The 24,373-nt window shown below is 37.1% G+C and overlaps 1 protein-coding gene across 2 annotated transcripts in view; it reads left to right on the top strand.

The window, feature by feature from the left end:
- Positions 1 to 24,373, top strand: part of LOC142339165 (uncharacterized) — a 204,828-nt gene that overhangs the window by 144,766 nt on the left and 35,689 nt on the right. The window contains exons 2-8 of one of the 2 annotated variants that reach the window (XM_075388959.1): positions 8,157 to 8,197; positions 8,515 to 8,584; positions 8,740 to 9,120; positions 13,616 to 13,917; positions 14,417 to 14,541; positions 22,254 to 22,341; positions 23,473 to 23,702. In XM_075388959.1, the coding sequence (XP_075245074.1) occupies positions 8,184 to 8,197; positions 8,515 to 8,584; positions 8,740 to 9,120; positions 13,616 to 13,917; positions 14,417 to 14,541; positions 22,254 to 22,341; positions 23,473 to 23,702 (1,210 nt within the window). In that variant the 5' untranslated portion in view covers positions 8,157 to 8,183. The remainder of the gene's footprint in view (positions 1 to 8,156; positions 8,198 to 8,514; positions 8,585 to 8,739; positions 9,121 to 13,615; positions 13,918 to 14,416; positions 14,542 to 22,253; positions 22,342 to 23,472; positions 23,703 to 24,373) is intronic. The other variant, XM_075388960.1, reaches the window with a different exon arrangement.

Raw genomic sequence — 24,373 nt, 5'->3', positions numbered from 1 at the left:
CTCAGCAACAGGGCCCAAAAGTTAAGGCTTTCGAGAAAAACGATTACAGGAAGAGAACAAGAGAAGTTTTCCTGGGACAAGGAGCTTTATATGAGCATGAGACTCTAAAGTATTTCAACACGGACTGGAAATACAATCACCAGTGGCATGAATTGCTGATTTTTGAATACCTGGGTAGTGAAGTGAAATAAGTCTGGCATGTGGCCAGGGAAATAACCATCAGTTTGATTACTATTTTTATTGGATTAAAAATCATATTTTGTTTGGTACGTGTGTTTTTTTCAATCAATATGCTACGCAGTGGCACCAATCCTCTGATTCCTCCGCCACCCTTTAACTCAACGGGTGAACTAGGTTATTTTCATCATCTAAAACAACGTACTAAGGAACAAAATTGACAAGAAAAAGAACAGTTGAACTGTGTGATGGTAAAACAGACATTGTAGTTATAAAAGCAAAAAAGGCTAAATCTGTACCAGATATGACAGAAATTTAGATCGACACGTTATTGATTTAAATGTATGATATTTAGGAATGGCAGTACCAAAAATTGGCGATTATTGCTACTATCTACCCGAGTTTTTTGAGGTCAGGTCGATAGTCAGGCACCAAGTGTATCGGACTGTTGGGGTAACTTCAAATAAAAGATACGTGGTGCCATTGACGCAGCTGCAACCACCCAATATAGTGGATAAAGCTGCAATAAGTGTTATGGAGTTAAATGGGATGCATCAGAGAATTGAGGAACAGCAGAAGAAGATTGACAACAGCAAAATGCTGGGAACTGCCGGGGTTCGGCTCGAAGAGGAGCTCCGGCAGTTCAAACTTGAAAGTCAAAGGTTAAGCGATCAATTGCTTGAGACCAAATGACTGCTTGAATACGCTGGGAATTAGCGGGAGCCCTGCAGGAGGCAGGTGGAAATATTGAGGAAAGAGTTGGCAGAGGTTACGAATGTAGCCGAAACAAAGACAAGAGAATGTATCGCTCTGGTGGATGAGCGGGAGTGTTTAGCTCGGGAGTTGGAGAATGCCGAGATAGATTTCAGAAAACTAAGGACCAGGGTAAGAATAGAACAGAACTCAAAGAAGGTTATCCAGAGGAGACTGGAGGCGATCAACGCGCAGAGCGCTTTCAGTCGACCTCCGAATTTTCATGAGCTACTTATCCTGCCACAGGGGACCACAACCAGTACTATCCAGAAACATTTCAAAACGTGGGCAATGCTCTGTCATCCGGACAAGGGTGGTTGGGAGGACCTGTAAAAAATTATTCTTCAGGCAATGAAAATTATGGAAGATGAGGAGGCCCGTAATATTTATGACAAGCAAGGGATTGAAAGAGCAGAGGAATATTTGAACTCGAAAATGAATTTTTGAAACTCTTGCTTATGAGTGAGTGGAACACTCACATTTTCCAAGAGGGAGGCAGTGTAGTAAACCACAGAACTTAATGTATGACATGCTCATAAAAACATGCTCAAATACTTATTGAACGCAAAATTCGATATTTTCACAATAAATGGGAGAACAAAAAGAGATGGTTACTAAGAGAAAAATCGGATATTAACAATATAAAAAAAGCATCATAAATAATGATGGGAATCATCACGGAATGTCATCTTGACGGGAGGCGTCAAGGAATAATTGTTCTTGACGTGATTCGTCAGGTAGGTACACCTGTTATCTCTTAGTTTAACTAACAGGAACCCCTGCGGTAGAAAATAACTTTGAGAAAATCCCAAAGATGTTAAAGAAAATGGGAAAAAATAACCTAAGATTAATCAACCATTGATAGGACCGAAACCAACGACCATATTCGAAACTAAAACTCATATAATTGAGCTGCCTTTCTCTTATTAGCTTTACAACTTGAAATCTTTTGAAATTTATTGTTTTTCGACCAATAAGTCTAACTCTATATTGTACAGCTTTAATGTTAACCGCTTCATAATTAATTAAAGTCTTAGACTTAGAAGATTTTCATCAGTAACCCCGAGGTTTTGAAGTGCTTTAGAAAAATCCTCAACCCAACCCTTAACCGTACACAAGGCACGGATATTACAGAAGCTTGATTTCAGACATTCTAGTGTTTTCATCTGATTAAAATTCTAATTACAATTGAATAACTACTTCACACATTTAAATCATTCCTGATTATTAATGAACGTACGCCTTGGGAGTTCAATTTCTTTAAAAAAATTTTAGCGCAAAAAATGTTTCGCCCGGAATTGAACTTTTTAAAATTGAAATTTGTAATTACAAATGGTAACATCAACGCTCAGAAGAGTTCGATTTTTGTTTTTTTTTTGACAATTCTAGTTCTAGACAAAATTTATAGCAAGACAACTAAGTCGTAAATCTGTTTTAACAAAAGTTCAACTTAAGTAAAAAGTTGTAGCTGTTTGTCATTTTCGGTAAAAAAATGGTAGCTGTTTGTCATTTTCAGTTTCGTTTTAACGGTTTTACTTTTATATGATGTTTCGAAAGACAATTGTTGTTATATTAAAAAAGACTCTGTCCAATAATTTCAAACAGAAAATACTCAATCCAGTTTGAATAAATTACTATTCATTTTCAGTTATGTCGAAAAGGTGAACTTAATTATGAAAGTTTGTTTAGACGTTGCAAAGAAAGTGAAAAAAATCGCAGCTAGCTGGAAATAGGAGATTAATTTTAATTTAACTGTTCTGTGTTTTTCAAAACAAAGCATCAGCTACATTTGATGGTATTTTTGATATACATAGGGGTAGCACTGTACAAAAAAACTTTATCGGATGTAGAGTCTATTGTGATAAATGTGTGATGAATTTGCTAAGTTCGGCGCAGTGTATATTGATGCGCATTGAGCATACAAATGTGAAGAGATGAAAGTCTGGTTCTTCCTCAGAGATGTCTCTCTTATATGTTTTCGCGGAAAGCTTTGGTTCAGAGGGAAACCTGGATTGAGTTCGTCAAGGCTGTTTTTTATACACCCGGCTTCTTAGTAAGAAGCTTAGGTGATACAGATAAAAGCCCGAGGGGGGGGGGGGGGAGGATTTTCCCGGAAAATAACGGGGAAAAGAGTGTAAAGAGTGTAAAAACAAAAAAATTACCCCCTGTTTCTCCGCTTAAATAGCGGTGTAAGAGTGTAACTATGATATAAGGATTCTTTCGCAATCAAAGCGTGGTCACGGTTTTATTTGTCTAATATGTTTGAGGCTGAAAGTCCGCTGCGTTGTGGATGTTTTTGCGCTGGCACTTTGTCTATTGTGTAGTTAGCTTTTTGGCTTTATGATGCTTTTTGATTATCACCTTCTTTTCGGTTCTTTGGCAATTTGTTCTCCCTCTTGAAGTCGGTCGCTGCAGTTGCTTGTGATAAATTTGTATTTTCTTTGCGGGAAAAATGTGGGACAATTGAAACTCAAGGGGTTACCACAATGCCCTGAACATTAATTCAGATTCAAGTATTGTTTTAATTTCTTTGTCTTGTAAGTAATCATTTGTTGAGTTGTAGAAAAGCTATCCAGACGAAGCAAACAATTGCGATGGGTTGAAATTTTATTTTGAACGCTGATTTTTTACTGAACTTTAGCGTTCTTTTTTTAATAGTCGTTAAGCAATAACCGAGGCTATAGTTGGCCTTCTTTTGGTTTTTCTTTTATCTTGTCGTCGTGATTGTTGCGACCATATATCGTCACAAACACTTCAAATCTAATTTCGTTCTTAAGTTACTGTAACTTCTATTGAATGGCGTGCGTGAAGTCAAATTATTTTAGTGGAGCAAAATTTTTGTATTTGCGTGATTGCAATTTTGTTCACAAATTAATTTTTTGCCTCATTCTCAAAATTAATTTTTTCTTACTGATATTGACTCTTTTGCTTTAATTAAAAGAGGTTGAAAGAGATAAGACCAAATAGGTGCGTGTCACTCTAATTGAAGGGTATCTGAAGGCAGATCTCAGAAGCAGCAATAAGCTAAACAGATTTATAATCAAAACATAACAGGACAGCCTTTAATAAAATTTCGTTTATTTGTCTGTTTCTTACTTAGTTTTAATAATCAATTGACCAGATTACTAACAAAATTTTTATGTATTTCTTGGGTTTCTGGTGTTTTACAATTAGTTCCTGTCAATTCAAAGGTAAGCCAGACGTAAGATGTAAGCAAGACCCAAAAATTAGGAGTCGTTGGTACAGTTATTCAAAACTTGATCAGAACTTGTTTTGATATTTGTTCAGAAAATTTGTTCTTAGTCCATAAAAAAGCGGCTTGTTGTTTTTGGGTTTATCATATTTTTAAGGAACCAACAGCAGTTTACCGAAAAAAAGTTGAGATTTTTGTCAAAAAATATGTCTACGTGTGTAAACTTTGTTATAGTCAAAAAAATTAACTTGCTTGATTAGAATTATCTTCACGAAAAATTGTGGAGAAATTTTTTATCTTTTCTATTTCAGCCTCCAAGACTATTGGACAAGAACTTTTATGCAAAATTAATGAATGCAAAATTAATGAATGGGGTGTGCCATGATGTCGCAGTTGAGTCATCACTCCAGATGCTAGAAGGCAACAACTGATGACAACAATAGACTTGAGCTGAGAGCAGACGGTATTTGGAATCCAGATTGAGCAGAACTTTCTTATTAATCTGGAAAACTTTTAATCTACTGGACAAGTCATATACCGAAGAAGCTATGGAAGCATAAAAATTTCACGCAGAAATTAACGATCTAAAACAAACAGTTTTGAAATGGGAAGAACTAATTTTGTCCGACTCGTGTTTTCCTGCTCGGGAAGCGGAAGGTTCTCTGCAACATGCACTAAAAAGCAACTGGCAACAATAATCTCTGAAAAAAGACGACACATTCTCAAACGCAGTAACATAAAATCGGAGGACGATAAGTATCGCACTGCTACGCAGCGCAATCATCTGTCTTGGGCTGCCGCGGTACTAAACATTTTACTGTTGTTGATAATACTTCTAGTATTATATATAAAACTTGTATAAATGAAAAATAGTTCGATTAAAATTTTTTAAGATAGTTCATAGAATTGTTTAAATTGTGGTCTCAGACAAATGTAGAGACATATTCATATTGTCCTTTAACAATTTGTGAAACAGTTTTAACCAGACGATGAACATTAAGTTCGAAAACGTTCGTTTTAATTATCAAAAGTTGTTTTAGTTTGACAAATTGGTTTCTTTTACATTGTTTTTTTTGTCAGTTGTTTGGAAACAGAGCCTAAGGAATGGGTAACTGCTAACTGCAAAGTACACTGAGATGTTTTCAGTTTTTTAGCATTTTAGCATGTATGATTTTTATAGATTTACCGAGATGGTGTATATTTTGGCAGCAAGCTCGCCTCGCCACGCTGTAAATAGTCTCCCATATTCAAGCTAAAAGTAGTTTTTAGGGAAAATGACATCGGTTCGCGAACTCTGCTTCAACAGAAACACCAGAAATTGGTTCAAGAACGCAAGAAATCTTCTTCAGAGGGGCCATTTGAGCAAGAAAGACTTGGTATTTTTATGCTATCTGATAAATAACAAAATCTCACGTTACAGGTCAATTAACTACCAACTTTGCAGCGTGCCAGATTTGATAACGTTCCTGAGAACGAACAAAGACCACTTCAGAGCTATTGTTTACTGTCGACGGATAGTTACAGAAGATATTTTTTGTAATGTCACTAGTTGCAACTACCGAATTGAGTTTTTAAAACAATGCATTAACAATGATATTATTCCGGAGTTTTTGAGGTTTCGCGCTTTTTAAAAGAACATTTTCTCTGAACAAGCGTTTCACAGTTTTCAATTAAAACTCCTGAAACAAAAAATGAACTGTGTGGAAAAAGACCGTAAACTGTTCAAGGAAAAACTAGAAACAGATAGGAGTAAATTTAGGGAGAAGGTGGGGAAAGAGCTGATGCGATCAATTGTTAGCAGCAATGGGAGTGAAAAAAGGAATCTCTCAGCAATTGTTCAAAATGGAATTAATGGAAAACTTGATAAACTGCCAGAGAGACAGGATAGACCCTTGCGGAATTGCTCCCATAGTAATGTTAGTGATATTTGAGGGCGGTGATATTCCATATTTCGTGCTTGACATTCTATCGTTGTGAAATGTATACCCTGTGATAGACAAGTTTTCTGAGTTGCACTTCGTCCTGGACGTTGACAAATTTGACGTGAATTACGCGAGAATTGATCCAGTTATGGGCGCGTCACTGGCTGTTTTACTAGCAACTGTGAGGATGAAATAGTTTGAGGCATCACTGAAAAAACCAGAAATTAGTGAAATCTCTAGATCTGATCAAAATGGGAGTTGCAATTACTGCATCTGGAGAGTGAGTTGCGAAGGAAAAAGAGTAGAATATGAATCATGCAAAAACTGGTTTCATGCAAGATGCCGAAAGATTACAAACGAGGAATACGCATAAAATGCAGGATGTTGTTTGGATTCATTATTATTGCAGCAATCAACAAGCAGAGAATGAAATTGTTCAATGGGTATGTGGATGACATTATCTGCACCGTTCAAGGTGACCCGGACAAGTACCTAAAATTTGCAAATTCATTACACAAAAACCTGCAGTTTATCTTAGAAAAAAGATAACATGGAAGGGGATTTGACTTTTCTCTATATAAACGTAAATGTGAGCAGCAAAAACAATATCTTGTGTCATTGGTATCGAAACAAAACCAACTGACACAGGAATAAAACTGATTTTTCGCTGCTCTGCACCACTTCAGCATAAGAAAAATGTAATTAAAGGGACCGTTTAAAGAGTTTAAAATGCAACATCTAATTGGTTGGCCTTCGATCAGGCGCTTGAAAAGAATCAAACATGCTGGATCAAAAATCGGTATCCAGAAGAATGGTCTTCATAAACAGTGAAGGAGACTTCACAAAAGTTAATAATTGACAGTTAAGATCAATTGAAAACAACATCAAAATAGCAACAAAAAAACAAGAATAGATCTCATGAATAACCAACAATTTTTTTACATTACAGAGGCAACCCTACTCAAAACTTTGCAAGCAATTTGAAAACACTATGCCACTTGCATGTGATATTCATAATGCAAAAATTATTATCATAACTCCACCCTAAGATCATCTTTCGATAGAGGCCTGAAATCCCACGCGATACATGAGATAAAATGTTATGGATGCGGATTCATCTATGTTGGGCAGAGAAGCCGGCATGTTACCAGAAAGTTATCAGAACATCAAAAGAAGTATTCACAGGTGCGTCAACATCATATTGAATGTAGTAGCACCACGAATGACATTGAATGGAACATTCTTGATGCCTGTCGTACAGTAGATAAATTCCTGACAATCAAAGCTATATACATCAGCAAGTTGAGGCCGGGACTAAAAGTGCGATGAATATAGAGGGCAGGAACTCACGCTAAGATATTTATTCAAATCATAATTATGACTTTGGAAAGATAAATAGGGCAAAAAACATTTTGTGCATGACAAAACGAAATTTGCAAAACCTCCATAATAGGGGGTTAGGGCAAGTTCAGAAATACTATAGAAATACAAAAACATGGCCAAAATCGAATAATCCGGAAAGGGAATGTTAAAGAAATTGATAACAGCTGTAAATATGAGTTGTAGATAGGCTAAATATTGTATGAAAAATTTTTTTGGTTAAAAATTTAAGATAGTTCATAGAATTTTTTAGATTGTGGCCTCAGACTCTAAATACATATTCATTTTATGCTTTAACAATTTGTGAAAGTTTTAACCTAACGATGAACGTAAAGTTTGAAAACGTTAGTTTTAAATATCAGAAGTATTTTTAATTTGACAAATTGGTTTCTTTTACGCCTTTAGTGTTGCTGTGCGGGAGGGGAGGCTAGACAGCTAATCAGTATAGTGATATTTCAACTTTTTGACGCAGATCCTAGTGGCTAGCATTTTGTTGTAAGTTTAAAATACAACGCGGGAAATTTAAATACGCTGTTGTGATGTTTGATAGTTGGGTTCACTGTTCCTTCCAATGGGTTGATTATATCCCCTCTTCAGATCGGACGTTAGTAGATGCGTAAAAATACTAAAGAGCAGAATCAGAATAGATCCAAAATATTGATTTGGATTATTTGCTGTTCGATTCGTGGCATTAAGCTGTGTTGTTGTTTTTGAATATGTTGATTTTTCAGATGGCTAATGTTACATGATGAGTTATCATGGAAGACAATAAGTAAGTCTGATACGTTTTTAAATTTTCTTAACTTCTTTTCAAAAGGGTCTGCTAATTTTGCGCATTCTCTCAACCCCCCCCCCCCCCCACCACCACCACCACCACCACCAGCAGCCTAATAGTCATGAAACATGCCCCCAATCGTACGTGTGCTTTTTTTATACATAGTAACGTGCTATATAACAAAATATCCTAAACCCTGGGATTCGAAACATAAAAGATCCCGCTTTTTTGTTTTTTGACGCACTGTTTTGTTTTCGGTCAAGAATTTTCTGAATTATTGAAGTATCAGTACACAATTATCTTTTGTCTTGTAGGTTTGACAATTATGGGTTCGTCGGCAAGAAATATGACGTGGACCGGGAACGACGAAGGAAGCCAAACAAGGTAAGTAGTCAGGTTCCGCTTGTTAACTTTACAATATGAATGCATATGGCAATGATTCAGATGCAAACAAGCATTTAGGACTTTTATTTCTATCACGGATTTTAGATACCCCCTCTCTGAATTTTCCCATAGTTCAATGAAAAGGGTGATTTTAGGTCGTGCCTATTGTTCAACACAAGGTTGAGGTTATGGTTGACCGAACAATTGCGCCGACAATACCCCGGATTTACCACGAAGGCTGGATATGGCGAAAAACCTTTTGGATCATCTGTTACTTAGTGTGCTGGGCTCTCTTTTTGTACACCACCTACCAACTTTATGCTAAGTATGTGGCCTACGGAACCAATACAAATCTGTCAATTGTGTATCAAAAGGAGATAGTGTTTCCTGCAGTGACAGTTTGCGATATGAACAGCCTAAGTAGAACTAAAGCGAGTGGTGCCAAAGAGTTAAATGACTTGACCCAAGCCGATAGTGCAATGTGGCAGAGTGTCTTCTCTATTCTGACCGATTCTAGTGATGTAGACGATTTCAAGGTGAGATTTTGTTTCGATTCAATTTGTTTCGACTGCGACTCAGGGTGATGTGGATGGGTTTACTTAAAATGAAAGCAATACGTCTTTAAGAGTGTACCTGCGAAATTTGTCGTGTAGTTGTTCAAATAGCCGGTTGGTCATATATACAAGCAACCCGAAGTTCCTGAACAGTAATTGTTTGCGTTTTATTTCCCTTAATCTATCTGTTCCCTTGAAAGCGAGTACATTTCAACTGAACCCCAATATCATCGCACGTTTCCCATGGTAACTCTCTGCAGAGTGATTCTACTAGGAGTTTTCCTACTAATATTTAGGTTCCAAGTGCGGTTTTATGTTTGTTTTTCAAAATAATTTCTAAGTGTTCAGGTTCGCAAGCGTCCGGTATTCTGCTAAGATGAGAAAATTTCATAAGTTCTCAGGATGGCAATTAGCACTAAGTTTCACAAGAATCAATTGAACAATGAATGAATAATTCGTGTTATGCATTTCTTATTTATACTTTTTATTTACATTTTGTCCAATCAGAATTGAGTTCATTCTATTAATAGATATGAAATATTTTTGTAAGTTTTGTTTCAGTCAGAGTCTTCTTGCTCGATATTTCCCATTTCTTTTTCGTAAAAAAACACCCATTCCACTTAGTGCATACTCTCCATAAGATCAACTTTTTTTAACATGACAGAAAATAACCCTATATGCAACATCATAAGTTGCCGATTCTTGACAATTTTGTAAAGAGATCTGATGAAAGCAACCTTCCAATTATCAGCGAAACATTTGCTTACCACAGTTCAGCAGAAGACAACGCGAAGTATGGCGGCAAAGAATGCAAGTAGAAATTTGGGGAACTTATTGGCCAATTCTTTGTCAGTTGATTATGTTGAACGTAATCAACCCCCCTGTACATCACAGTATTATTATCATTTTAAAAAAAATTGCCGTGGAACGAGGTTTGAAGCAATTATCGTAAGCGTGTCTTATGCAAAATTGTTGCTTGACCGTTTTTTAGCGGTTTTTTTGGATCATTCTTGAACTTCATGATTGACTTTTTCTCGCTTGAGTTCTTCGTTTTTGACTAACCTTAGTTGCTCATGTAACTAAAGCGACTATGATGGCGCTAGAATCAAAGACAATTCAGCATAGTAGTTGAGATGATAGAATGAAATCCTGGATGTCCGTGGGCTGAGTCCCTGAAGGGTCGTTTTTTGTATCCCTAAAACATTTCGAAGCTGCGCCCCCTATATATTAAATTGCCGCGCCGGTCGTTCGAGAGCAATTCATCTGACGCTAGTCGGTTTTTTTTCAGTGCTGTGAAAACTTGAAATAAAATTTTATTCACAGCACAGATATCGATGGTCTCATGTGGTGTTTAACATTTCAATGACCTTGAAATGCATCTCAGTGCTGTGTTTTTTGAAATGTGTTCTCAAAATTTTCCACTCTTTTCACACATTTGTTGACTAATTGATCATCCTTCAAAAGTAAAATCGGAGCTGTGGTTTTTGTCAAACTTTTGGAGTGACCGCAGCGATAAAGAAAGCAGTATAAAGGCCTGAAATTTTATCTCATTATAAAGGCATGAAACTATTTTTAAATGGAGTGATAAATTGGTGTTTGTAGCTGCTCTTGGTTCTTTATTTCGTCGTCTGACGCTCTTTTCTTGTTTTACATTTGTACACACAGCAAAGCTTTTAAGTCAAAATTTTTGAATAACTTTTCTCACTAACGGCGTTTGCGCGCGTGACGTCATTTTCCATTCTCTAGCAAAACTTTAGCAAGTTTCTTTAGCAAGTCTATTTTGCAGCTATTCCGGCAACCTACCGGCTATGTTTGAATAATTCTTGGTTTCTGCGAGACAAAATTTGCTCACTTGTGGGAAAGTGAATTTTGTTTTTACCGTTATTTCTCTGCATTTTCTTTTAGAGATGCCCCTAAAGGTGAGAAATGTTCCGATTGGTGCATAATTTCAACTGTTTGAATCCCTAAATGCTTATTCGATGGATTAGACTGATTTGTTTTCAGAAAATTTTAGTCAAATGTTGAGTTACCCATCTCTGGTGTGTTCAGCTGTCTTGTATTTTGGTTGCATTAATGTCAGGTGTCGTTAGGGAGTATAATTGAACCTATTGGTTGCTCTCAGTGAGTTGGTAAAGGATTTGAAGATATCTAAAGTATTTTTTAAAATTTAATTTTGTCTTGTTTTTATGTCACTGACTTTCATAAATGGCGGATCTCGTTGGCTTCGTGAGAGAAGTTTGGAAATCTGTAAAATGGTTTCAGTTGATAGTATCTGAATTTTTTCATAAAGGTAGGCTTTGAATTTTGGTCTAATGTTCTTTTGTTGTGTCAGCTAGCCGCAATAACAGAAGGGTTAACTGACTGTCTGAATAAGGCTCCAGTGAGGTTTTTGAATATTTTTGAAAATTTTTTTTGGATATGATTCAAAAGGCTTTGTTTTTATAAAAAAAGGTCGTTTCAGTTATTTCGTGTATATATTTGTTCTATTCTTATTTTGCCTGCTATTCGCGTAACCAATAGTATGCAGCTTTCTAAAATTTGGTCACACGTCAAACTTGTTTCTTATTTGACGACTCATGAGCTGCATTTGTGTGAATGGCGTTTTTTAGCATTATTTTGATTGACAGAAAATTGTTTGATAAACTTTCTGATGGGTTTTGATCAATATTTGTCTTACTTCATTCGACAAAATGAATTTTACAATCAAGTACTAAATCTCATCTGAGAGTAAGCGTTTGTTAATATATTGTAATTGTTTCTTGATATTTTAAGTCAAATAAAAGTGATGATTTTGGTCGATTCGAAACAGATAGTGGGGCGAAAAAGTAAGTGGTTTGAGTCTCTAACTTCAAAGTATAGAGAGAAAATGGTATTTGAACTAAAATTTGCTTTCTGGGAGGTAGTCTTTGTTCACATGCGGCTTTTTTACTTTGATTTTGACTGTTTTTGTCTATTTTTTTTATCTGATAGTGGATTTGTAGTCCGTTGTATGTCAATTTTTTGTTTAGTCAAATAAAAGTTCTTTGAATTTTGCCAGGACTGGTCCTGCTATGCTTTTTACTTCGTCGAATAAAAGTTTGCTCCGCTTTACCTTAGTTCACAGTTTGTTCAATATTTTGCGAGAAATCTTTTTGACTTCTCTAGGATTTTTCCCCTGTTCTTTCAATCTCTTTAAAGTGGTTTTAAGCAGCAGTTGAGCATCACAACAATCTAGAACAATCTGAGTCATTATCCAAAAACTATCAAAATGACAAACGGGATAAACCCATAGAGCCCAATTTTAGATGCCCGCTGCTTAAACTTTGTTCATATAAGTCTTAGTTATCATCTCTAATTCTCACTGGTATTGTACGAGCCATATTGTTCTCTCAATTCAGAACTAGCAGTATTTCTAACAACGAAATGAAATTGAAATAGTTTGCACTTCAAAAATCTTTTTTTGATATCAACGAGTTTTTTTTTCAATACCAATCGGGCTATGGGAATCAGTGGCGGCTATTATTTGGCAATCCGCCGGGTATGTTTTATTTTTTATCGGAGATACCATAAAATGTTAATAAATGAAAACCTAATTATTGCAGAGTTCCATCCATGAACTACAAGTACTCTTTTTGATTAAACGAGACTTAATTTGTGCTAGATGTGCCAGACAGATAGGAAGATTGGCTTTTGTTCTTAAATACCATTTCGTTATACCTGTCAGTGATCCAAACGGAACCCGAAGCTGCGGAGCTCAGATATATTGAATTCAATCTAATTTGAAACTATACCAGAAAACTAGAAATACTATTGATAAGGAATAAAAGGCCAATTGAGTCGTACCACGATATTTCCAAGATGAAATGTCTTGTCAAAAAGCCTAGGAATCGTTTTGATTAATCAAGAGTTTTTGGGAAAAATTCTTATAATTTTGAAATGTTGAATGCAATTGGCTGAGAACTGTGAGCTTGAAATATGTGGCTATATAACTTTTGGCCCATTAGTACCAATGAGTCTCTTTCGAAATTTCGTACTTCTTAGGAGGTTTTTTTGTTAGACAGTAAACCAAACATAAATTGAAAATGTTTTTTGGTTAAAGGAGGCCAATGAATGGTTTCATTTTGTCTCCTTCTGCAATAAAAGCACTAACATTGATGTGATTTTGATTTCTTTGGTTGCTCTTGTTGTGTGTGTGCTCTTACTTGTTGAAGATGTAGGAACTAAAGTGTTGTTCAGACAAACGAACAAGCCAAATTTTCAAAGTTTACATCAATATTTTTATTCTCAACAGAGACATTGTTTGAGGAGAAAAGTATTCTAATTGCTGAATAAAGTCAGGACCTGAGCACTTTGACCTTTTGTTTGGAGTATAGCTTTGATTTGTGATTATAGCTCAAAAAATCAATGTAAGTATCTCGTTTGAAGAGGTTGGTGTAACTTAATTTTTTGTTCTGACTTTTATTTAGGTGATCGCTTCTTAATTCAGTCTTTGCTTTAGATAGCGTTAAAGCAACCCGAGTGTGATACAAAGCATTTCAAGTGCAACGATGGCTCATGTATCGACTCCCAATATGTATGCGACTTCTACGCTGACTGTCAAAACGGAGAAGACGAACGAAACAAAACATGTTTCATTCCAACAACTCCAGGTTTTAGTGTTACTGGATTGACATTTGCGGATCTCGCCAGTGAGCAGGCAAAGTCTTGTCCGCAAACTTTTAGTGGAAATTATCCGTACGAGGATGCCACGGGGGATTTGAACAATTTGACGCACTGTTGCGACTGGAATTCGGATAGAAGGTGCTTAGTTTTTTGATGTTTTAAAACAGAACGATTGCAGTACCTTAGCTGATTCCCTTCCTTCTGACCATCTATAATTGATATTTGTACACCCCTATCATGCTATATATTACAAGTTTTACATTGACTAGTTTTTCAGCAGCTACCAGTGATGTAACGTAAGGACTTGAGTTTGTAGTGCAATCAGAAACAGAAAAGTACCGAAATAAAAATTTCACTTGAGTTGAAAGAATTCTTATGAGAAATATATAAAATTTTTTTAAAATCAATGGTGCTTTCAAAGAGGCGATCAGACTTTAGCGACTACTCGATTTAATGCCCGTGATACTTTTCCCACTACATATTTATCAATTTGTTATTGAGAGCCTAGCGATGATGAATTTATTATTTAAAAAAAACAAATAAAAGACGTCAATTGCACGTGATTTTTTTTTCGCTGTTACGTTTGCACTTGGGTCCATTTTCTAGACCGGTTAAGTTGCATATATCTATGTTGCAGCCTGTACACTCAAGTGCTGCCTCCGTGGGTTGTGTGTGATGGGTACTACCACTGTGCTGACAAAAGTGACGAGGCGAATTGTGACTCTGTGAGGAGTCTCGCCTTCTGCCCCAAGAAGAATAAAGGTCAGACTTATGCCATGCTGTTCAATAACATATATAAGCTGGCAGATTTTTAATTAAATATGCCACCCGGAACCGCTTGATTGTATATGAAAATATGTAATGGGTTTGTATTATAGTGCTGTATATGAATTTTGATTGCTTGTCTCTGCTCTTAATAGGCTATGCAAACCATTACCAAATCTATTCATTCGTTTGTTCACTCAGGCTTCTGAAAGCAACAATTTGCTCTGTTGTTCTCAGAGGAATTCTATTTTTATGAGCTCCCATGATATTTAATAGTTCTAATTATCCGGCTGCTCAATGAAATGTGATCTGAATGTTTAGCTGTTTGGGGTACTATTCCTAAATTTGATTGCTGTGGTTTGTTTAAATTTTAAATTACAAACACTTACAATTTCATGCTTCGAGATTGTTTCATTGCTCTTAAACAAAGTTTGTTGCAATTATATTACTCTTGTCTTTGTAATGCGTTTTTTGCTAGACAGATTTTGCGTCTGACGCTTTTGGGATCTTTTCCGTTATGCTCCCCCATTTATTGAGCACGTGCCATTACATGGTAATTGACCCGTGCACCTGTGATCCAACGCTCCCCCTTGCACCCCTCACCTCGCGCACCCTATGCCCCTTCAATTAAGCTGAAGATAGCCTCCCAAAAACGTTGCTAACTAATGAAGCCAACCGCTCGCCAGTTGCTTGAGAGCAATTCGCCCGAGGTTAGTCGGCGATTTTTTTTTGAATGATTGATCATATTCAATTGAGAACTAATTGAGCTGAAAAATAGTTGATGGGAAGAACAGCTGTGGGCTTTTGCTTAGAAGATATTGAGCTAAACAAAATATTCGAAATTATCCTTGATGATGTATAAAACGGTGATCTGTTTCTTTATCAGCCTGCGTGAACAGAAGATGCTTTTTTACATAGATAAGGTGATTAAGCGGCGCGAATAGCCTTTAAAAATAACTGTACTATTTTAAGGGAGTAAAAACGCCAATTAGAGTGTCGTTTCTTATTTTTATTAATTACTCTCAAACGAAGTTTGTAGCAATTATATTAGTCCTGTCGGTCTGTTTTTAATGCGATTTTTTTGCTCGACCGATTTTTTGTCTGACCCACTGAACTTCTCGTCCTCAAAAACAGGAAGAGACCAGTGGGCACTAAGTGCTCTTAGAGCCTTTCAGCTCACTAGTCTCCAAGTATGCGATTCACAGAAACTGTTTTGGAGTCTTATACATATGCTGTGAAGGGCGGTTCTCAGAGGTTGACCCTCCTACTACTCCCACGCAACCCCCCATCAGACTCAGTGCACCCCACCTCCCCCCGCTGCGCTCACCTCACGCCTCTTCAACTTCAATTAAGCTAAAGCTAGAATCACAACTGTGGCTAGCTACTGACGATGCCAACCGCTCGCCGGTTGTTTTAGAGGACTTCGCGTGACGTTAGTCGGTTATGTTTATAATTTTGTTTGTGTAGTGTAGTGTGTCTCGTTGCGATTACGATGATTGCATAACTGTCGCCACTGTTTTGCTGATCAGAGTACGAAAGTCTTCCATTGCAGCTTTACACATTTTTTGCAGCTCGTAGTCAAATCACGGTAGTCAAAGCACGAAGCATCGTTTTTAAATGTCTCATTTTTTCAATTTTTGCTGGGCATTAATCAGTTTTAATATCGATTTTATTTTAATGGGCATTAATCGATTTTATTATAGTAGCTGTTTTCTTGCGGTTCGCCCCTTTTTTTCATCCCCCCTCCGACGCACCCCCCCCCCCCCATTCCACGACACCCCCTCCCCCGTCAGCCCCCGGCAAACCCACCTCCCCCGCTGCGCTCACCTCTTGCTGCTTCAACTTCAATTAGGCTAAAGCTAGCCTCACAACCGTGACTAGCTACTGACGATGCCAACCTCTCGCGGTCGTTTGAGAGCAATTTGCCCGACGTTAGTCGGTAATGTTTATTTGATTTGTTTGTGTGGTTTAGTGTGTCTCTGGTTGCGATTATGACCATTGCATATCCGTCGCCACTGTTTTGCTGTTTAGAGTACGAAATCATTCCATTGCGGCTTTTATTGCAGCTCGTAGTCAAATCTCGAAGCATTTTTCTCCAAGTGTCTGATTTTTTCAATTTTTGCTGGGCATTAAAAATTATTTTTATCGATTTTATTATTATAGCTGTTTTCTTGCGGTTTGCCCCTTTCGTTTTCTTTGGGTTTTTGCTGTATTTTAAATTGTTGGTTATAACATCAGGAACCCCTCTTCGTTATATTGTGCTCGTTCTTCGTTATACTGTTTCAGTAAAATGTTCTTTTAATTTTAGTATAGTATTTAGTAAAAATTTTCTAGAAGAAACGTGTTATTTTAAAGGATTATTACTTAAAAATTTTTTTATTTCTGGGGGTATTTTCAACTTGTTATTGAATGTTGTCATTTGAGGTGTACCCTCTAAAAATTAGAACTTTTCTAATAGCTTCGTTTTTGATTTTTGTTGATTCAATTTATTATATTTTAATTGCTCTTGAACGAAGTTCATAGCAATTATTGTAAACGTGTCTTTTTTATGCAAAATTTTCAGTTTTGACTCTCGAGCGACTTTTACAAAATTGACTTTTGGCGTTTCGCGTGATCTAAATTTCTCTCTCAGTCACAATTTCAAGGAACTGAACTCAATTGGTGGCAATTTAATACTAATAGTCAAATGAAAAGTGCGTCGAAACTGGTGACATTTTTCACTTTATATTTTAATAGTGGTATATGTTAACCTCTACTGTCGTTAATTGAAGCCCACTATTGAACTTCTTAGTCCCATTTAGACCCCCCGGACTAGAGCAGGCTGTAGTTGAGTAGAGCTCCCACTAGTCGTTCGAGAGCAATTCTTCCGACGTTGATTATGTTATGTTTTTATTTGCTCGCAGACAAAGTTGGCAGGAAATATATTAGTCCTGCAATTTTTTCTGTTTAATAACCGCACTTCAATTTCTTGGACTATTATTCGCCTTCTCTTGTTTTTTTTATTTCGACGTCACGACCACTTCAAATATGCGTTTTTTTTCATTATTTCGTGCAATTTCAACTGAATTGCGTGCATGACGTCATTTTTCACTCTTAATGGAGCGAGTTTTTTGTTCATTCGCGTGATGAAGTTTTTAGTAACACGTGACTTAGCTCACTCTTAAAAATGGACTCATCACTCTGAAATTGACTCTTCTTAACTTAATTTGGTCAATGCGTGTCAGACTATTTGAAGGTAATTTGAGAGCATCTAACAGAAGCATCAATAAATCATACATATTCGTAATCCAAATATAACATCTCAGAATTTAGCAAAAGAAATTTCTTTTCTTGCGGTTCGCCTCTTTCTTTTCATTCCCCCCACCGACGCAACCCCCCCCCCCCCCCACGTCCCACGCAACCTCCCTCCCCCATAAGCCCCCGTGAAACCTACCTCCCCCGCTGCGCTCACCTCACGCTCCTTCAACTTCAATTAAGCTAAAGCTAGCCTAACAATCGAGGCGAGCTGCAGACGATGCCAACCGCTCGCGGTTGTTTGAGAGCAATTCGCCCGACGTTAGCCGGTTATGTTTATATAATTTGTTTGTGTCGTATAGTTGCGGTTATGACCAATGCATATCCGTTGCCACTGTCTTGCTGTTTAGAGTACGAAAGTCTTCCATTGCAGCTCTTTGTCAAATCATGAAGCATTGTTTTTAAACTGTCTGATTTTTTCAATTTTTGCTGGGCATTAAAAATATTTTTATCATTTTTAATAGCCGCACAGCGATAGCTGGGGCTATTATTGGCCTTCTCTTGTTTTTTTTTTATTTCGTCGTGGCTATTTTTGTTACGAGCATATGACGTTACAACTACTTCAAATCTGCTTTTCGTTCATTTGTTCATGGAATTTCAACTTCATTTGTTCATGCATTTTCATGCAATTTCGTTTTTGGCTCTTAGTGGAGCGAGTTTTGTTGTTCATTCGCGTGATTAAATTTTTGGTCACATTTGACTTACCTCACTTTCAAAAATGACTTCCTCACTTTGAAATTGACTTTTTTTACTTTAATTCGAAGAGATAAGTTCAAATGGGCGTGTGTCATTCTAAATGAAGGTTATTTGAGAGCAGCTAATGGAGGCAGTAAAAACTTATGCAGAATCTCAATCAAAATATAACATATCGGCCTTCAGTGAAAAGAATAATTTTTTTGGTCTGTCTTTTTTACTGTTTTTTTAGACTGCAGATCTACGAAGCTATTGCGGCTATTTTCTGGCAATCTGCCAGCTATGTTTTTTTTGTAATAGCTGTTTTCTTGCGCCCCTTTGTTTTCATTCCCCCCCGCGACGCAACACCCCCCATCCCACGCAACCCCCTCCCCCATCAGTCCCCGTGAAACCCACTACCCGCTGCGCTCACCTCACGCTCCTTCAACTTCAATTCGGCTAAAGCTAGCCTCGCAATCATGACTAGCTACTGACGATGCCAACCTCTCGCGGTCGTTTGAGAGCAATTCGCCCGACGTTAGCCGGTTATGTTTATATAATTTGTTTGTGTCGTATAGTTGCGGTTATGACCAATGCATATCCGTTGCCACTGTCTTGCTGTTTAGAGTACGAAAGTCTTCCATTGCAGCTCGTTGTCAAATCATGAAGCATTGTTTTTAAACTGTCTGATTTTTTCAATTTTTGCTGGGCATTAAAAATATTTTTATCATTTTTAATAGCCGCACAGCGATAGCTGGGGCTATTATTGGCCTTCTCTTGTTTTTTTTTTATTTCGTCGTGGCTATTTTTGTTACGAGCATATGACGTTACAACTACTTCAAATCTGCTTTTCGTTCATTTGTTCATGGAATTTCAACTTCATTTGTTCATGCATTTTCATGCAATTTCGTTTTTGGCTCTTAGTGGAGCGAGTTTTGTTGTTCATTCGCGTGATTAAATTTTTGGTCACATTTGACTTACCTCACTTTCAAAAATGACTTCCTCACTTTGAAATTGACTTTTTTTACTTTAATTCGAAGAGATAAGTTCAAATGGGCGTGTGTCATTCTAAATGAAGGTTATTTGAGAGCAGCTAATGGAGGCAGTAAAAACTTATGCAGAATCTCAATCAAAATATAACATATCGGCCTTCAGTGAAAAGAATAATTTTTTTGGTCTGTCTTTTTTACTGTTTTTTTAGACTGCAGATCTACGAAGCTATTGCGGCTATTTTCTGGCAATCTGCCAGCTATGTTTTTTTTGTAATAGCTGTTTTCTTGCGCCCCTTTGTTTTCATTCCCCCCCGCGACGCAACACCCCCCATCCCACGCAACCCCCTCCCCCATCAGTCCCCGTGAAACCCACTACCCGCTGCGCTCACCTCACGCTCCTTCAACTTCAATTCGGCTAAAGCTAGCCTCGCAATCATGACTAGCTACTGACGATGCCAACCTCTCGCGGTCGTTTGAGAGCAATTCGCCCGACGTTAGTCGGTAATGTTTATATGATTTGTTTGTTTGGTTTAGTGTGTCTCTCGTTGCAATTATGACCATTGCATATCCGTCGCCACTGTTTTGCTGTTTAGAGTACGAAATCATTCCATTGCAGCTTTTATTGCAGCTCGTAGTCAAATCTCGAAGCATTTTTCCCAAGTGTCCGATTTTATTTTTTGCGGGGCATTAACAATTATTTTTATCGATTTTATTATTATAGCTGTTTTCTTGCGGTTTGCCCCTTTCATTTTCATTGGGTTTTTGCTGTATTTTACTTCGGTGGTTATAACATCAGGAACCCCTCTTCGTTTTGTGCTCGTTCTTCGTTATATTGTTTCAGTAAAATGTTCTTTTAATTCTAACTTGGCGTTAAAATTTCCAGCAAATAGTGTTTAGTTAATTTTTTCAAGAAGAAACGTGTGATTTTTATAGTTTTTATTACTAAAAATTCACTTAGTTCTGGGGTATTTTCAACCCTATCCAAGTTATTGAATAGTGTTATTTGGGGTGTACCCTTTAGAAATTAGAATTTTTCTTATATCTGTGTTTTTGATTTTTCTAGATTCAATTTATTATATTTTTATTTGCTATTGAACGAGGATCATAGCAATTATTGAAAACAAGTGTCTTTTTTATGCAAAATTTTCACTTGACAGTTTTGATTTTTCGAGTGACCTTTACGCCCTTAACTTTTGGCGTTTCGCGTGATCTAAAATTCTCTCTCAATCACAATTTCAAGCAATTGGCGGCAATTTAGTACTAATAGTCAAACGAAAAGTGCGCAGAAACTGGTGCCATTATTCACTTCAAATCTTAACAGTGGTATATATTAAGCTCTAATGTGGTTTTTTGAAGCCCACTATTGAACTTAGTCCCTTTAGACCCCCCCCCCCCCCCCTCCCCGACTGGAGCAGGCTGCAATTAATTAGAGCTCCCACTAGTTGTTCGAGAGCAATTCTTCCGACGTTGAGTCGGTTAAGTTTTTATTTGCACTCAGACTAAGTTGGCAGGAACTATATTAGTCCTGCAATGTTTTCTGTTTAATAACCGCACTGCGATTTCTAGAGCTATTATTGGCCTTCTCTTTTTTTTCATTTCGTCAAGATTTTGGACGTCACAACCACTTCAAATATGCGTTTTATTCATTAATTCGTGCAATTTCAGCTGAATTGCGTGCATGAAGTCTTTTTTCACTCTTAATGGAGCGAGTTTTTTGTTCATTAGCTTGATGAAGTTTTTAGTTACACGTGACTTAGCTCACTCTCAAAAATGGCCTCATCACGCTGAATTTGACTTTTCCTAACTTAATTTGATAAATGCGTATCAGACTAATTGAAGGTAATTTGAGAGCATCTAACAGAAGCATCAATAAGTCATGCATATTCGTAATCAAATTATAACGTCTCAGCATTTAGCAAAAGAAATTTCTTTTTTTTTTCGGCTGTTTTACTATTTTTTTGAGACCGCAGATCTACTAAGCTGTTGAGGCTATTTGTTGACAATGTACCAGCTATGTTTTACTGACTTTTTTTGACTGACCATTTTTATTTTGATCTCAAAAACGGGTTAAACAAGTAAAACCTGCAGGTTATTTAGTCGCTGAGCAATCTCTCTCGGGGCCTTACTAGTCGCTAAGCATGCGATTCACCCAACTCAACTGCTGAAGAGAGATAAATTTGTAGTTGAAAGTTCTTAGAATTTGTCCCTCCCCCACCATAATTCACCCCCGGCATTTACAATATAATGATGCAACGAAGTTCTGAAATAAACGCGTGTGTAATAAGTTACAATTTACCATATAATGTAAGCGGCTGTTGAATAATACGCGTTTTTATCAATTCGATATTTATATTGTCAAAGATTAGTTTTAAACTACTTTTTTATTAATCGATAAAAAAAATCCCTTCAATTTAACTCTGATGACAAGCTACGGTTACTGTTATGGAATCAAGTATCGATAAGTAGCGAAATTGAATTTCTGAGGTTTGGAAACAGATTGTCTGTATAATCTTGGGGGGGGGGGGGGGGGGGGGGGTCAGAAAAGAGCCTGCTAGTGAACTTGAAGTCAAAGTTCATTGACACTGGTGGCCCGTATCGTAGACTCTCCGCAGTGCGAATCAACCGAGTTTATGGATGGTCTGTTGTGCTTAGATGCGTTTATGTTCGCGAACTTTTTGTGCCCAACTTAAACTACGGAAAAGGAAACATTGTGATAGTTTGGATATGCAAGAACAGTCTTTGTTGTTTTAGTGAATGTGACAAGTACAGAAGTGGTGTATGTGAATCAGATGTCAGAACTCTGTATGCGATTGGTGCCCAGCGACATTGATTGCAACAGGTGTGAAATGCCAAATAAGTATTATGTGCTAGTATTGCTCGTGCTAGTAATGTGCTAGCATAAATGGTATTCGTATTTTGATTTTTAATTGCTCTTGAACGAAGTTCATAGCAATTATTGTAAACATGTGTGTCTTTTTTATGCAAAATTTTCACTTGACAGTTTTGACTTTTCGAGTGACTTTTACGCCCTTGACTTTTTGCGTTTCGTATGATCTAAAATTCTCTCTCAATCACAATTTCAAGCAGCTGAACTCAATTGCCGGCAATTTAATACTAAAAGTCAAATGAAAAGTGCGCCGAAACTGGTGCCATTTTTCACTTTAAATCTTAACAGTGGTATATGTTAACCTCTAATGTGGTTATTTGAAGTCCACTATTGAACTTCTTAGTACTATTTAGATTCCCCCGACTGGAGCAGGCTGCAATTGATTAGAGCTCCCACTAGTCGTTGAGAGCAATTCTTCCGACGTTTAGTCGGTTATGTTTGAAATTGTCCGAGATGGGACAGGAGACCCAAAATATTGCAATTATTGATTTATCACTTAACCTAGGTATGAGCGTTGAGCTGAAACTGGCCGTTTCATCGTTTTTCAGGCCTTTTATGGTTTCTTGCGCAGATAACCCACTGAACAGACTCGCAGTGTTGGTCAGAATTTGATATTTGTAATTAATGGAAATGCTTCTCCAATAATTTATTACTAGTCACCACTTAGAAAAGTTCTTTTTGTAACTAAAACTTTTTAATAAAAATATTTTGAACTGATCTGATCTTCTCTTAGTTTCAATATCCACGAATTTTCAATAAGTCTAAACAAGCGCACGAGCTGAAAATTGTTTAGCCCTGCGGTCTAAAGTTCGAGCCTGAGCACCTCGATAAACCCCTTCTCTTCTTTCTTGTTCCTCCAGACTTATCTATTTAGCCCATCGTATCTACTATTTACGTTTGGTTGAACTTCGAACCTTCTATCAATTTTCGAAACTGGGCATCTACGAAAAACATGCTTTCATCTTTTTATCAATTTGGGGGTGATCGATTGACAATGTTTTTTCAATGATGGTTATACGCGTTTTTGCTGAAGATTATCTCAAGTGTGCCTTCATTCATAATCAACAATTATGTTTCCTTCAGATGGTGCAAAGACAGGTGCCTAAGGAAGAGCCAACTGTGCGATGGTGTGCAAGACTGTCCGAATGGACTTGACGAGAGCATCTGCAGTTCCTCCTCTGATGATGATAAAGATGATAACAGTAATAATGTGCCTTCCTTCGGTGGTGGAGACAATGACGATGGTGACGGTGTGAATGACTATGAGTACTTCATTCCGGAGAATGAAGATGAAACTGGATATATTGACGAAGGTTGGTTCAAACAATGTGTACTCGGTTCTCGGTTTGTTTTCATTGTTGAACCAACCGAAAATTTTACTACTCTTATTACTTGATTAAAGAGCCAAATTAAGCAGAGAAGGGGGATTCCCAAATTCAGTGCGCAGTCGTAAATCATTATAACTACTGAAATCTGTTCAAAGTGATCATGCCTCTCATTTCAAAGAAGAATTTTCATTAAATTCGCGAACATTGTTTAAGTACCTGCTATTCATGTTGGCAATGATTGCGGAAAACGTCTATCTGAGGTTCCTCTGTTTGTTTTTAAAATTGGAATGTTATAGAAAAAATCTTCAAACAATGACAGTTTGCCAATTTCGAGTGCTTTCTTTGGCGATGATTGAGAAGCTACGCGTACCTGCAGCAATATTCTTATCGTTTTTGAAGATTTTTTCGCATATGACCTCTTTGTCCTTTTCGATCGACTTCTTCTCACATTACTTGTTAATTACTCTCGAATGAAGTTTAAAGAAATTTTTGTAGCCATGTATCCAAATCCATTCTTATTTATGTAAAATTTTTCTTTTACCGGTCTGACTTTTCAAATGACTTTTGCGTCCATGACTTGTAGTTGTGGGCGACCCAAACTTCTCCCACATTCACTGTTTTAAGCAGCTGAAATCAGTTTGCCCGAGGGCATGCTA

This window comes from Convolutriloba macropyga, chromosome 5 (assembly GCF_964194025.1).
Source record: "Convolutriloba macropyga chromosome 5, txConMacr16.3, whole genome shotgun sequence".
In the NCBI taxonomy this organism is placed as follows: Eukaryota; Metazoa; Xenacoelomorpha; order Acoela; family Convolutidae; genus Convolutriloba; species Convolutriloba macropyga.
Note: the sequence above shows the minus strand (reverse complement) of the source record. Positions and strands in the feature narration are given on the sequence as shown.